This window comes from Taudactylus pleione, unplaced genomic scaffold (assembly GCF_031769625.1).
Source record: "Taudactylus pleione unplaced genomic scaffold, aTauple2 ptg000579l, whole genome shotgun sequence".
Classification (NCBI taxonomy): Eukaryota; Metazoa; Chordata; class Amphibia; order Anura; family Myobatrachidae; genus Taudactylus; species Taudactylus pleione.
Window position 1 is genome coordinate 748,554 of NW_028284981.1, and position 12,915 is coordinate 761,468.

Here is a 12,915-nt window from a genome sequence, read left to right on the forward strand (position 1 = left end):
GCAAACATCGCTCGGAGCGAACGAGCAGCCACTTGCATCCGGCTCTGAATCAGGGCCAATGTCTGAAAACCCACTGATATATCAATTTAGAATAGGGCCTATAAAAGACTGGAAATAAGAATAAACACAAACATTGATATCCTTAGAACAGGAGCTATAAAATGTTCCTCATCTCTTAAGGTGCGTACACCCGTAACAATTTTTTTAACGATTTAACTATAACGACGTCGTAATCGTTCAAGCGTGCTCCCGTTTGTAGTTAATTTCAGACTGTCCAACATAACGATTTTCATTAAGGGAAGGAACATATTTTCATTCATCATTGTAAAAAATCGTTTATTACACTTGAAAAAATCGTTAACTTTTTCAAGGGAAAATATGACAGATAATCGGTTGCAAAATCATTACGTGTGTATGTACCTTTATGGTGCATACACGCGGTCAGATTTTTCTTCAGATCCGAGCGATAACGATTTTAAAAATCGTTCATATCTGAAAGGAAAATCTGATATGTGGGCAACACTGAACGATGCGCGTTCCCGATTGTCAGATAACGATATCTGACATCTGATGTGTTTGCAGTCAGTTTGGACGATTTCCATTCATTTTAATACAGTAAAAAAATCGTTCAATCGTTTGCAAATCGTTCATCTGACCGTGTGAATGCACCATTATGGAGCGTACACACGGTCAGATTTGTCAGACTTGTCAGATTTGTCAGATGAACGACTGAACGATTAAACGATTTGGACGATTTGACCAAAGTTTTGAACGATTTGAACGATTTGAACGATTGAACGATTTTTGACTGCATTAAAATGAATGGAATCGTCCAAGTCTGACTGCAAACCCATCAGATGTCAGATATCGTTATCTGACAAACGGGAACGCGCATCGTTGATCGTCCATCGTTCAGGCATGTCAGATATGAACGATTTTCCTTCAGATATGAACGACTGAACGATTTTTAAATCGTTATCGTCCATATCTGAAGAAAAAATCTGATCGTGTGTATGCACCATTAGAACTTGGTATCAATTATTTGCAACAGCAAAAAACAAGCTTTTATAATCCAGTTGAAATATTGACAACAACCTCTGGGGTTCATTTAGCTAGGTTCAGCAGGTGGTATAAATTCCAGATGGTTAATTGCAGCTTGGATATTAATATATATAAAGTGATTAAACCTCCAATTGTTAAAAAAACGTTTTCAGCAAAAAGGATATAGGTGAAAAGTTAGTATTTGCACATATAACATATATTATTTGCGTGTAGTAAAGCAGGGAAGTGATCAGAATGACAGGGGCACTATGCGCCCGTCCTTATTGGCACTGATGTGGGGAGGCAATGTATGATTGGCCAGTGGTACTGATCGCTCCGACAACTGCAGATATCGATTTTGAAAGCTGCAGCTGTCGTTGCGGCACCACACAGCACTGTCCTTGTGCCGACAGCCAGATTGTGCAAACAAAAAACAATTAAGTTTTTTTTTTCTTCAATTAGCCGCAGGTGCCGCTGGGAGTTTCTGACCAGTGCATGTGCAGACTCATTGCAAGCGTAGGTCAGAAGCCGAAAGAATGAGAGTGCGGTTAGTGAATTAGCACTCTTCCTCTTCGGCAGTCCGGGTGATAGTATCTGCTGTCAAATTCTCTGTTTATATGTAACCCTAACCAATCCCATAACCAAAATCCCTTACCCTAAAGGGGCAGACTAGATGGGTCCAAGTGGTTCTTATCTGCCGTCAAATTGTATGTTTCTATGTAACCCTAACCAATCCCTATACCCTAACCCAGTGGTCGCCAACCTTAATTAGGGTGTGAGCTACTCCAGAAAGATTAAACCTCCTGAAGAGCTACTAATATTTTTGGAAAAAAAAATTGGCTAATAACTGAAAAAGTGAAGATCATTTAAGGAAAATGAAAACAATGTTTCATAGAAAAGAACAATGCATTTAATGAATACAGTGATATCGTTGCACATTTCATTTTTAATTACCAGCTCCAAGGAGGTAAGTGCAGTAGAGGAGCAAAATATATAGGCAGGGCTGGGTGGGAGCCACTCGCCCCACATGCAATCGACTCATGTGATGTCCAGACGGTGTCCGTAACATAATGTGCCGCCCTACGGCACTCACCTGACGTGCGTCCCCGTGGCTCCACCCATGGTTTTGTCGGTTGTCGCTTTCTCCTAGTTGACTCAGCAGTACTACAGCTGGGCGAGCTACCCAAATTACGGCCGCAAGCTACCGGTAGCTCGCGAGCTACGGGTTGGAGACTACTGCCCTAACCCAACTCAATCACTAGTGTAGCAGACTAGATGTGCCAGTGGTTCTTATCTGTTGTTAAATTTTATATTTCTATGTTTATATTCAACAAAAATTAAATAAATATGAAGATAATATCAATATTCAATACTGTATATACGCAGTTGTAGTGTATACTGAGGGTAGTGCGGGACTATCTATCGGGCACTTTTAGCTAATGCCCGAAGGGCCGATGGCCTGATCCGGGCACCTGAAAGTATAGATGAGCAACTCCTCCTCCCAGAGCTCTGCTCGGCCAGCATGCAGAGAGACAAGACATGCTGCGAGGCATTCCCCCGTAAAACATGGCCGCGTGCCTTTTTTCAGGACGCACGCAGTAAGGCCCAGGGCCAAACACTAGGGCCGAATTACAGCCCTAGTCTGTCCTGACCATGGGGTAGATGTATTATTGCGGCACTTATCATGTTTTGCACTAAAATGCTAGTTGTACAAGTCTTGTTTAGGGCCACCTACAACTTGCAGCAGAGTGTCCCTGGAAACTTCCAAAAAGTTGGCAAATATGGTCAGTGCAGGTTTCTCCTAATATCAGTAACAGTAAGAAAGCCTCCTTTGTATCAGCTTGCTGTAGTATATGCATGTATAAGCCATGCATTATAGATTCTCCCGATATCCCCCTTCTAGCAGACCAGGGGGCACCCCTCCAGCTGGCCCTGAGTGCTGGGTCCCTTCACCGTGACTGGAGGAGCATACTGCACTGCGCAGGCGCAAGAGCTGCAGTTACCTATATGCCTCCAGCGCCAACCTGTACCCGGAAGTGATGTCACGTACGTCACGGCGTCTCCCAGGGCAGCAGCGGCAGCGGCCAGGGCCCAACATGGCGGCGGGCAGGGCTGTATATCCCGGCTGCTGAGACTCCGGGGGTCGCCACGTCCTGTCACTGCTTCTCCTGTCTTACCGGGGAACGGTACGGGTGGTCAGAGGGGGTTCCCCGCCCTGGAGCTCGCTGCAGGCGCCCTTCCCTCCAGGCCCCCCCCCCACATAACGGTGTCCCCAATGGACCGGTGATGAGCCCCCAGTCCCGGGGATGACCAAGGAGGTGACAGCGGGGAGACCTCTCTCAGAACAGCGCTACCAGAAGAATAATCCATGTCCTCAGGGCCCCCTGACTCCCCTGTGACCCCATTCCTCCTACTTGAAGTCTTATAGTTACAGAGTGGCCCCTGTGGCCCCCATGCCATGACTGGCACTGACTGCTGTCGGTACCCTCAGCGTTGTACGAGCCTCATTCTCTCATAACTTGATTTATGCACCAAGGGGGTTTAATCTCATGAACATTTCCTAACTCCCTGCGGTCTCCAGGACGGCTATGGGGTAGTCTGTGCATTACCCACAAACCACATCCTCCTTCCAAAGAGACTCTCACTCTATAGACTGGACGGAAGAAGCTGTTCCGCATGTACATCCATATATATGCTATATATTTTTTTTTTTAATTCATTGCCTCACTTGAGCTTAAGACATGTTGTTGACTGGTTCTACGTTTTGGACAGTGACGGCCTGAAATAAAACAGATTTACTTTTGTTTTTTGTTGCAAACTGTCGGCTCATCCTATGGGTCAGCAGCCTGGAAAAGTTCTCGGGGACCAGAGGAGGCCGAGTCTGCCTGCCTTACCCTTTATCAAAGGAGCCGGAAAGAAAGATTCCGCCAAGCACCTCGGCCCTCATTGCAATGTTTTTGTGGAGCACGGTAAGTACATTTTTATATCCTGAGGGTTCGCCATGTTACCGGTAATGGGCTTTACCGCCTGGGTTTCCGATGCATTTCGATTTATCGTAATGCTGATTTTTGTCCCCCTTATTTATATGCAACATGTGTTTTCTACTGAACAGCTTTGTTGTTGGATTCATGTTGACCTGTATTTTCCTAGGCTCTAAAACTATGGAACTATTTTTATTTACTTTTTATTGTGAAAAGTTTTTTTTTTTTTTTCTTTGCATGACTAAATATTCCTGTGGATGTAGAAAAAGGCTATTTCTCGATATGCATTCATGCCTACACCAGAATGTCAAACGTTAGGTTGGTATGGGTAAACTGTTGACATCTGGAAAATGTTGATGGTGAAAATGTCGACAATGTGAACGCCGACATAACTTATCTGCCCCTATTTACCAGCTTTGTAGCTCACGAGTGTGCCTTTGTCAGGAAAAGTCACAAGTGTCAAAATAGAATTCCGTGGAACGAGTTGGTTCATAGGAAACAAGTTTTGAAATAGTAGTCTTTGTTTCAGCTTGGTAATCTGGTCCATTAGTCGCTAATTGTTAAAAAGCCCATTTTCATAGTATATAAGGAGAATCAAATAAGAGTACAGTGTGGATAAGTATTTGTGACAAATGATTTAATTAACTGTACACTGAGATACTCATGGGTATATTTATCAATGACCTCTAAAAATCGGTTGTATGTTTTGTTTTTGTATCACTTTTTCCCACAGTGATATAATTCTCACCCATCCGGTAACGTGTGGCAGCAACTTAGTCGGCTTACAGCACACCTTGCTGCCGATGACAGGTCAATGGGATATATGCATGCCTGACAGCTGTCTACACAAGCACCTACCCGCTTAACCTGGCAAGGATCCAGCAAAGCCTGAGAGGCTTAGCTGCTTTCTCTGCATGATAGAGTTAAGAAGTCATCCCCGTAGAGTATTTTGAGGATGGCAGTAGTGTTAACCCTTTCTTAGGGAGAAGCAGTGACCGAGCCTTTTCCCATTGTTTATGCTGTCAAAGTAGCACTTCGCTGCTTCACAAATATACTCTTAAAAGGGGTACGGTTAATATCTCGGCAAAGGAGATGCCGACGCTTAGAATACCGGTGCCTGCATCCTGAAGGTAAGTAGCGGGGTTAGGGGGAGGCTAGTGGTTAGTCACTAAGGGGGATGGGTTAGGTTTAGGCGCTGGGGAGGGAGGACTAGGATACCTACCGACATGTGTCAGTAACCTAACCCTGTCTGGATGCCGGGATCGGGATTTTGTCCGCCGGCATCCCGTACCCAACCCCTCTTAAAACTTCATAACAATGAGGTCAATTATTATTCATGTGATAGGAGCCAGATTGGGTACACTGGATAGATCGAGCATCACTAAAGTTGTCCATTCACTGTCAGAGCCAGGTCCAGGGGTAGGCAACCAGTGGCACTGTAGCTGCTGTGGAACTATACATCCCAGCATGCCCTGCCACACTACTTCTGCTAACTCATGTTAAAATTGTGGCAGGGCATGCTGGGCTGTGCAGTAGTTAGACAGCAGCTGGAGTGCCACAGGTTGCCGCCTCCTGGTTTGGCCAAATAACGAGGTTGGAAGACTGAAGGCAGATTTGCCAGCGCTTATTATTAACAGGTCTTCCACTCGTCTGCTGAATGAACAGGGCTGGCCTAATGACTACATCTGGCAAGACTACAAGGATCTTCTTTATTTTGGTTTGCTAATGATGTCCTAGATGGACTACATTATGTTATCAGCTGGCCAGGTCTTCTAACTTGTTCCATTAAACAAGCTTCATTTGGTAGTATTGTTGCCCTACTGTCCATACACGCTCCAAAGTTGGCCTGCTTTGGTCAGCATCGGTTCACTTATGTTCTAACATAACTTTCACTAGTATTTAAAGTCTTGCCTGAATTTCATGATTGCTATTTGTTTGACAACATTGTTTTTGTTGCTATATCTTCCTGCACTTTCATCCATTTCCTGGTGTCCAGGGCTTCATCGATGAGTTAGAAGGTAGATTAAACAGGCCTTCTAGCAGTTTACCCCTGTAGCTGTGGTTTCATGGACACAAGCAACTTTAAATAAACACCGTTAAACAGGCAAATTTAAATTTAAAGTTTTATGGGGATATCGGCTCAAATTGCACTTTCTTTTCTTTTCCTGCTTTTGCCGTTTAGCAAAGTGTAGCTCGTCTCATTTGATATTTTTAGGATGACTCAGTCAAGTCACCTTTGCTGCCTGTCTACCATAAGACTCCGTTTAGTGTATATGAGTCCGTGATTCATGTATTTTCGTTACCCGTGTCATTGAATTACGCACTGAGAAGCCCAGCAGTCCTGACAACTCAAAATGAAAACCAAATCCATTGCCTGCCTCTGAGCCGACCACCACAAATTCGATTAAAACCAACATCATTGCTTTATTGTCTCTGTTGTCATCTGTCAAAAGGCTCAAATCGATCTGCTGTGTGGAGCAGTGATGACAAAGTGATAAGTGTAATATGTCAGCCATATATAATGCGATTGTGGATCGCTTTCCATGCCAAAAGGTTAAGTGTGTTCTCGCAATCAACATGTGGAGTAAAAAAAACAAACTTGGATTAAAGACAAATGCTGAGAAGTGTCCTAGTAGGAGAGCTTGGACAAATCTTCAGTCGTGTTCTTCTTTGCTTTTGTTCCCCATATTATACCTGTGTGCTCTCTTTACTACACAACATTCCTGTATATAACGAAGGGTCGGTAACCATCATCTTAACTAACTTAGAACTCTCCAATAGTATCAGTGAGTATCTTAACACAAAAATTTCCCAAAAAGGGTCTCCGGATCCAATGAAAAATGTCACAAATGTTATCTCGTTATTCATATGAAACGGGTGTCGGGTGCGCTAGAACAAATGAATGGCCCCCATTAAGGATATGTGTCCCTTGTGAACGTTAGAGGGCCCCTACAGGTTGCCTAGTACTGTTGTAAACTTTAGGCCTGCTGCATCCACCTTCCCTATGGCAACTTGGACTTTCTAATGTATGATTGTGGCTTATGCTTTTCCTTCATGGAACGTCGACTAAACACGGGGTTACGTACCTCGAATTCAGTTCCCAACATCTACACAATGCGGTGTTCCGGAATGGCACATCACGTCCTGCCAACATCACAGGTTGCGATGTCGGCGCTTCCGTAATTGGCCAGTATACGTGCAGCTGCGATGCTCAGCGGCATATAGTGTCGAATTGCGTTCTTCCACAAAAGTCAATGCACTTTTTCTTGTAAGGGTTGTGACACCAACTTATGAGGGCGATACCGGCACCAGCATTTCTGATCACCCCCCTCCTGAGGTGGCGAGCAGAAATGTGTGATAAGTCCTAACCAGGACTTTAGATGGGCTTAGCCGTTTAACGCAGCTGAACCCCATCTAACTGAGCGCTTCAAGAGCGATAATTAGCGCCAAAAATCAATTGAATTGCAACATTGGGCGCCCATTAATTAGCGCTACTTATAAAACAATTGAATCATTCCAGTGTCCTCCAGACCACAGTTGAGGGAGATTTCTGAATAGATTTGCTCAGTTATGTTGCGCTTTGTAAATCTGATTTATTTTATTTTTTTGCGAAGCTTCTCATTATGGTTATAGATATGTACATTTTTTTTGTTCGCTTGACAAGGTTTTTCTGCCTAATATTTCCATGGTATTATGTGCTTTATTGTAACAAATCACAGTTCAATCTAAAATATAAATGGTGCTGCATTTGCATATTAAGCCGCAGTGCTATTGATAGCCATTCTCACGCCAAGATGCAAATGGTCTAAAAAGATTACAATTTCCTTTTATGGTGTGTACTGTATTCATTAACAATGTATTATGCATCAGCTTCTTAACCAGCAGCGCAGTTTTCTGCACCCTTGGGCAGTATAGATGCCCTTTGGGGGAGTTCAATTATTTTGCTCTTCCCACAGCTGCCGTCTATAGTGATTGGAGCAATTCAACTGTTAGTGCAAATGGGTTAAGTGCCCCGGATGCCCATCACCCTGCTGAGGTGGTGTGCAGAAATCTGCGAAAAAAACAATGCTTTTGGGTGCCCAAACGCCAAGTACTTTTCACGTTTTTATCTGATTTTTGTGCCTAAATTGGTGCTTTTGGGCGCAACATGCGCGATACTAGGCTCCCATTAACTCGCGCCTGCAAGCACAGACAACTAAATATTGCCCTGTCGGGCGCAGAAAAACAATGAATTCCCCCGTATGTGACCTACCACATTGAAGTGAATGAGCCACTGGGAAACTAAACCCAAACATATGCTGACCAAATAGCAACAAACTAACACGTTATAGCTTAACGTGTGCTTATTAGTTAGCGGAGTGCAAGGGCGCAAATCTATTAATTTCGCAAGCAGCCAAACCCCCCCCCCCCCACCCCGCTTGTGCCCAACAGAGTTGTTCAGATGTTGCTCCTGCCGGGTGCGATCAGCTGTCGGCGTTGGCATTTCAGCTCGCTACCCCCCAGTGGGTGGTGAGCTGAAATATGTGAAAAGTGACCTGTTTGGGCGCCCAAACGGCACTTTTCACGTTTGCGCCTACCACTTTGGTCGGGGTTAGGTCTAGACTATACAGCGCTGATGGACTTGTGACGTCACACCCACGTGACCCGGCCTGAAAGGGGGAGGGGCGGGGAGGCTAACGGGGGACCAAAAGTGTCCCCTCGTGGGCTCACTATGCTCGCCACGCTTCGGGCACGGTGGCTCGCTGCGCTCGCAACAAATATTTATCCCCCCTCTATGCCCTCGTGGATGGTAACACAGGAGCGGTCCAGCCTCCTGCAGCGGTCACGTGGTGGATACATCACAGAGGTCCTTTAGCCACATAGGAAATAGCAGCAACCCTTTGGTCGGGTTCATCTATTTTATGCTGCTAAACCCATCCTCTATGGGCACGATCAGCATGATAATTTGCATCAATTGAATAGCGCCCCATAATGTTTTCACTGTAATGAAGGCCTCCTCTAAACTTAAGTAAACCTGCTTTTTGCTTTCCTGTTGCATTGTACATACTGATATATGCATGTGCATGTGATAATGTGTGTTTTTATCATTAATAGATTAGTATGATGCACATTATCTCATATCCCTCAGTCTTTGTATTGCACGGCTTCATTAAAACGTACAGAATTACAGCTCACCAGGCTAACACAGCGCACAGCAGATGGTACTTTTCTATAGCGCCATCCGTTGGAACATTTCTGTCTGAAATAGTGTATTTGATATTGAGCAGTTATCTAATAGTATCTCCACATTAGCAGCAGGGTCTAAGGCACTAGCTGTGTGTATGTATGTATATGGGGGGGGGGGGGGCTAGGTATAGTATCTTTGATATAATTTGAGCGCAGTACGGGAAATGTACAACGTCCTCTTCCCAGGCCCACGCTCCCAGTGACTGTTGTGATGCAGTCTCATAAATGTCACTGGCTTCCTTAAACTAGATCTCATTGTGTGCAGTTCAACAGAGCTGACAAACCAAAACTTGGTTCTCAGCCACTTTCACGTGATGACATTTGTAGGCAAGTTGTGGAGACAGATGTAGCTTGTTGACCTCTCAGGATGGTCGAGATTATTGTGCTTTAAAGGATATTCAGTGTCTCCAAACAGGAGGCGGTTGTTATCTTGGTGATCGGATTATAGCATACATATACTGTGTGCCGCTTGGCTCAGTGATGTCACATTCCTAATATTTCCTGAATATTTGTCCCACCCACAAAATGGGCTCCTCCATTTGGAATTAGTATGATGTGGTTCAAATCCCGACAGCGGCTGCCCGACACAGGAGGAAATCCTGATCGTCTAGAGAGGTAAGTAGAACTAATCTCCCCCCAACCCTACTTTAGGGTGCCTAACCCCCAACCCCCCCTTCCCCGCCGCCTAAACATAAGTCCCCCCGGGGGTGCCTTACCCTAACCTCCCCCCGGGGGTGCCTAATCCTAACCCCCCCCCCCTTCCCCTAGCCTACCCCTAACCTCCCGGTGGGGTACCTAACCCTAAGTCCCCCCCGGGAGCCCTAAACCTAACACTCCTCCCCCCCGCTGATTAAATTTGCCACTGTACTTTACCGCATGAGAAAAAGGGTGGTAGCCTCAGGCCTTTATGCAGCTAAGTGAATCCGGCCCTATGCCTAGGCGACTGGTTATTTTGTTTGATTTATTTATTTTTAATTTGTAGTGTTTATCTGATCATTTTCTTCTCACGCGTCCTATTTTTGATAAGTTGCAATAAGATTATAACACATAATTTTTCTGCCATTTATACAGTAAAGGGGCCTATCCATTATACAACTTTTTAAACAATCCGACAAAAACCAGGAGGTTTTGGAAGCATCGTTCAGAAAGTCGTCTAATGGATAGCCGGCAAGGACCAGCGATCCGCGTGCACGCTGGGTCCTTGCCGACCCCGACTATCTACGGAACATGCTGGTCAACCTGACAACGCTCGTCAGGTTCCACATGTTCCCAGATAGGAGGTCGGGATCCTGCACTGAATGACGTTCAGTGAACGCCGTTTAGTGCTGGCACCCCACCCGGCGACCTGAAGGACGGAACGCTAGACGTTCAGGTTTTCAGGTCGCATAATGGATGAGGTCCCTTAACAGTCCTCAAATCCCTTGCTTTCCTTTCTCTTATAAAGCGCAACTCCAAAATATGCTGGCACTATATAAGTTAATCATATAATAATAATGATGATGATGATAATAATTGCACCACAGCGTTACATTGATGTTCTGCAGAGAATCCGTTTAAGTCGGGTATATTTCAGCCGACCAAAAAAATTGTAGCGCAGAACGTGCAGTATTTTCTCCCCAGCGTTCCGCTCAAAGACTTAATTTTCTCATAAACGTTGATGTTACTCATGATTACATTTTAAGGTCCTGCTTCACACTGATTTTAATTATTTTCTTTCCATACTCTACAAAATCTAAGCTAATGTGATTTATAAAATATTTAAGGAGCGGTGCTATTTTTCTGCACAGTATTACATTTTATTCAGTGAATTCCCTGGGTATGTTAAAGAGTGAGGGAGTGACCGTAGTTGCAGAAATGATCTACACAAGTTTTTTTTTTTTTTTTTTTGTCACTGTTTCTGGTTTCCAACCTGTTCGTACTCCAAATGCGGCTTTTGTAGAGTTGAAGCGACCTGACACTCTAAAATACCAATATCGACTTCTTCGCTGGCACTTTACCACCCTGAGTAATTTTACTGGGCGCGTAAACAGAAATGTAATTAAAAAAATTTTTTTTTGAAGCAAAATACATCATTTGCAGAAGGCATATACTTTTGCATTGATTCAGCTACTGTCATATTTTTTTTTTTTTGTTTTGGACAAAGGATATTGGATTTTTGCACATTTTACAAAGTGAGATTGATGTAAACATGGGCCATAAGAGGGGTGAATGGACCCATACAGTTTATATTGACAATGTGACCCCGAGAGTCGATCCACTATGGATTTCTTGTCTTTCTTTGGAAGAGTTAATTAGACGGAGTAATTGCATGTCTGTCATCCCTGAGCAGTTACGCTCTGACATCTAAATTGACTGCAAACTATTATTCAACAGCAAATTTCTAGAATTATACATTTTGTTTGGACATTGTTAAAAATGTCCCTTTCTTTAGTATAGGCTCCCTGGACAGGCTCCTAAAATGTGGCATCAATGCTTCAAGATATACAGTTGCTTTCTGGAGTAGAATCTTACAAAAGGGAATTGTGAAGTTCAGTGATCCACCCTGCATGTATAATATTGGGATTGGTTTGGATAGGTTCACAGTACACCTTTGTGAGTCTTGCACAGCAGTCAGTCTCGTCTGGGAATATGTTATGGTCCATTATTGGCCACCCCTCCCCCATGACTTCTAATTGCACTCTGTACTTATGACGTCTCCCAAGCCAGCCCCCGGCAACCCACGTCCAGCCCACGTAGCCCTCACCCATATACTTGCCATATCTCCTGGCTGTAGCCGGACCCTCACTGGAGCGATGCTGGTCACGTGACGTCATGATGTCACCCTCGCCTTTAAAAAAAAACAAAAAAAACAACAACTTTATTCATTAATTGAAAGCACCAGACAGCCGTCGGCAAGCGCCAGCGGCTACGCGGTTCTGGGCATCTGCCCTGGGTAGGAGCCTGGAGCTTAACCGGGACTCCAGTCCTCTCAGTCCCGTACTGATTCTACCCCCTGGCCGCGGGTGACACCAAACTGAGCCCCTGGCGAGTGCCATCTTGGCCAATGGGTAGATACGTCCCGGGGGTTTATGCTGGTGTATAGGCAGCAATTTAGTTCTAACCCTGTCACCAATCTATGTATATGCAAGGAAGAGACTGCCTGCTTTGTTATGGCGACCATTAATCATCCATAGACGCTGGTTTATGATACATTACCTGATGCAGAGTAATACTGGGGAAGCTACCCCAGAGCATGGCCCAGACTCATTCATTTATATGCAATGGTGCCTCTTTATGCATTACCCACTTCTCTCCTGTTTTATCACCAGCATTGATTGTCTCTCCATTATTTATCATTATGTAAGGCAGGGATGGGGAACCATTTGGTCTGGCCCTCTGAGCTAACCTCATCTGGCTAGCAGGGTGCCTAGAATGGTGCCGTGCAGCCAGAATCTATGCAGCAGTGCCACCTGGAGCCTCCTTAGGACGCTTCAGGCGGTCACACCGCTGCCCTTATAGCTCCCCAGAGCATCCTGAGGATGATCCGGGCAGTGATGTAATCACTGGTGATTGTGGCCCCGCCCCCGTGTGACTTTACATGGAGGGGGCGTGGCCTGCATCGGGCCCACAAATAATGTTATATATATCAAAATCCCTCGGCAGAAAAAAGGTTCCCCATCCCTGATGT

The 12,915-nt window shown here is 44.8% G+C and overlaps 1 protein-coding gene across 4 annotated transcripts in view; it reads left to right on the forward strand.

The window, feature by feature from the left end:
- The first annotated feature begins 3,089 nt into the window (after positions 1-3,089).
- Positions 3,090-12,915, forward strand: part of ABL1 (ABL proto-oncogene 1, non-receptor tyrosine kinase) — a 153,663-nt gene continuing 143,837 nt past the window's right edge. For 2 of the 4 annotated variants that reach the window (XM_088453316.1, XM_088453317.1), the window contains exon 1: positions 3,090-4,010. In XM_088453316.1, the coding sequence (XP_088309442.1) occupies positions 3,875-4,010 (136 nt within the window). In that variant the 5' untranslated portion in view covers positions 3,090-3,874. The remainder of the gene's footprint in view (positions 4,011-12,915) is intronic. The other 2 variants (XM_088453313.1, XM_088453315.1) reach the window with 1 other exon arrangement.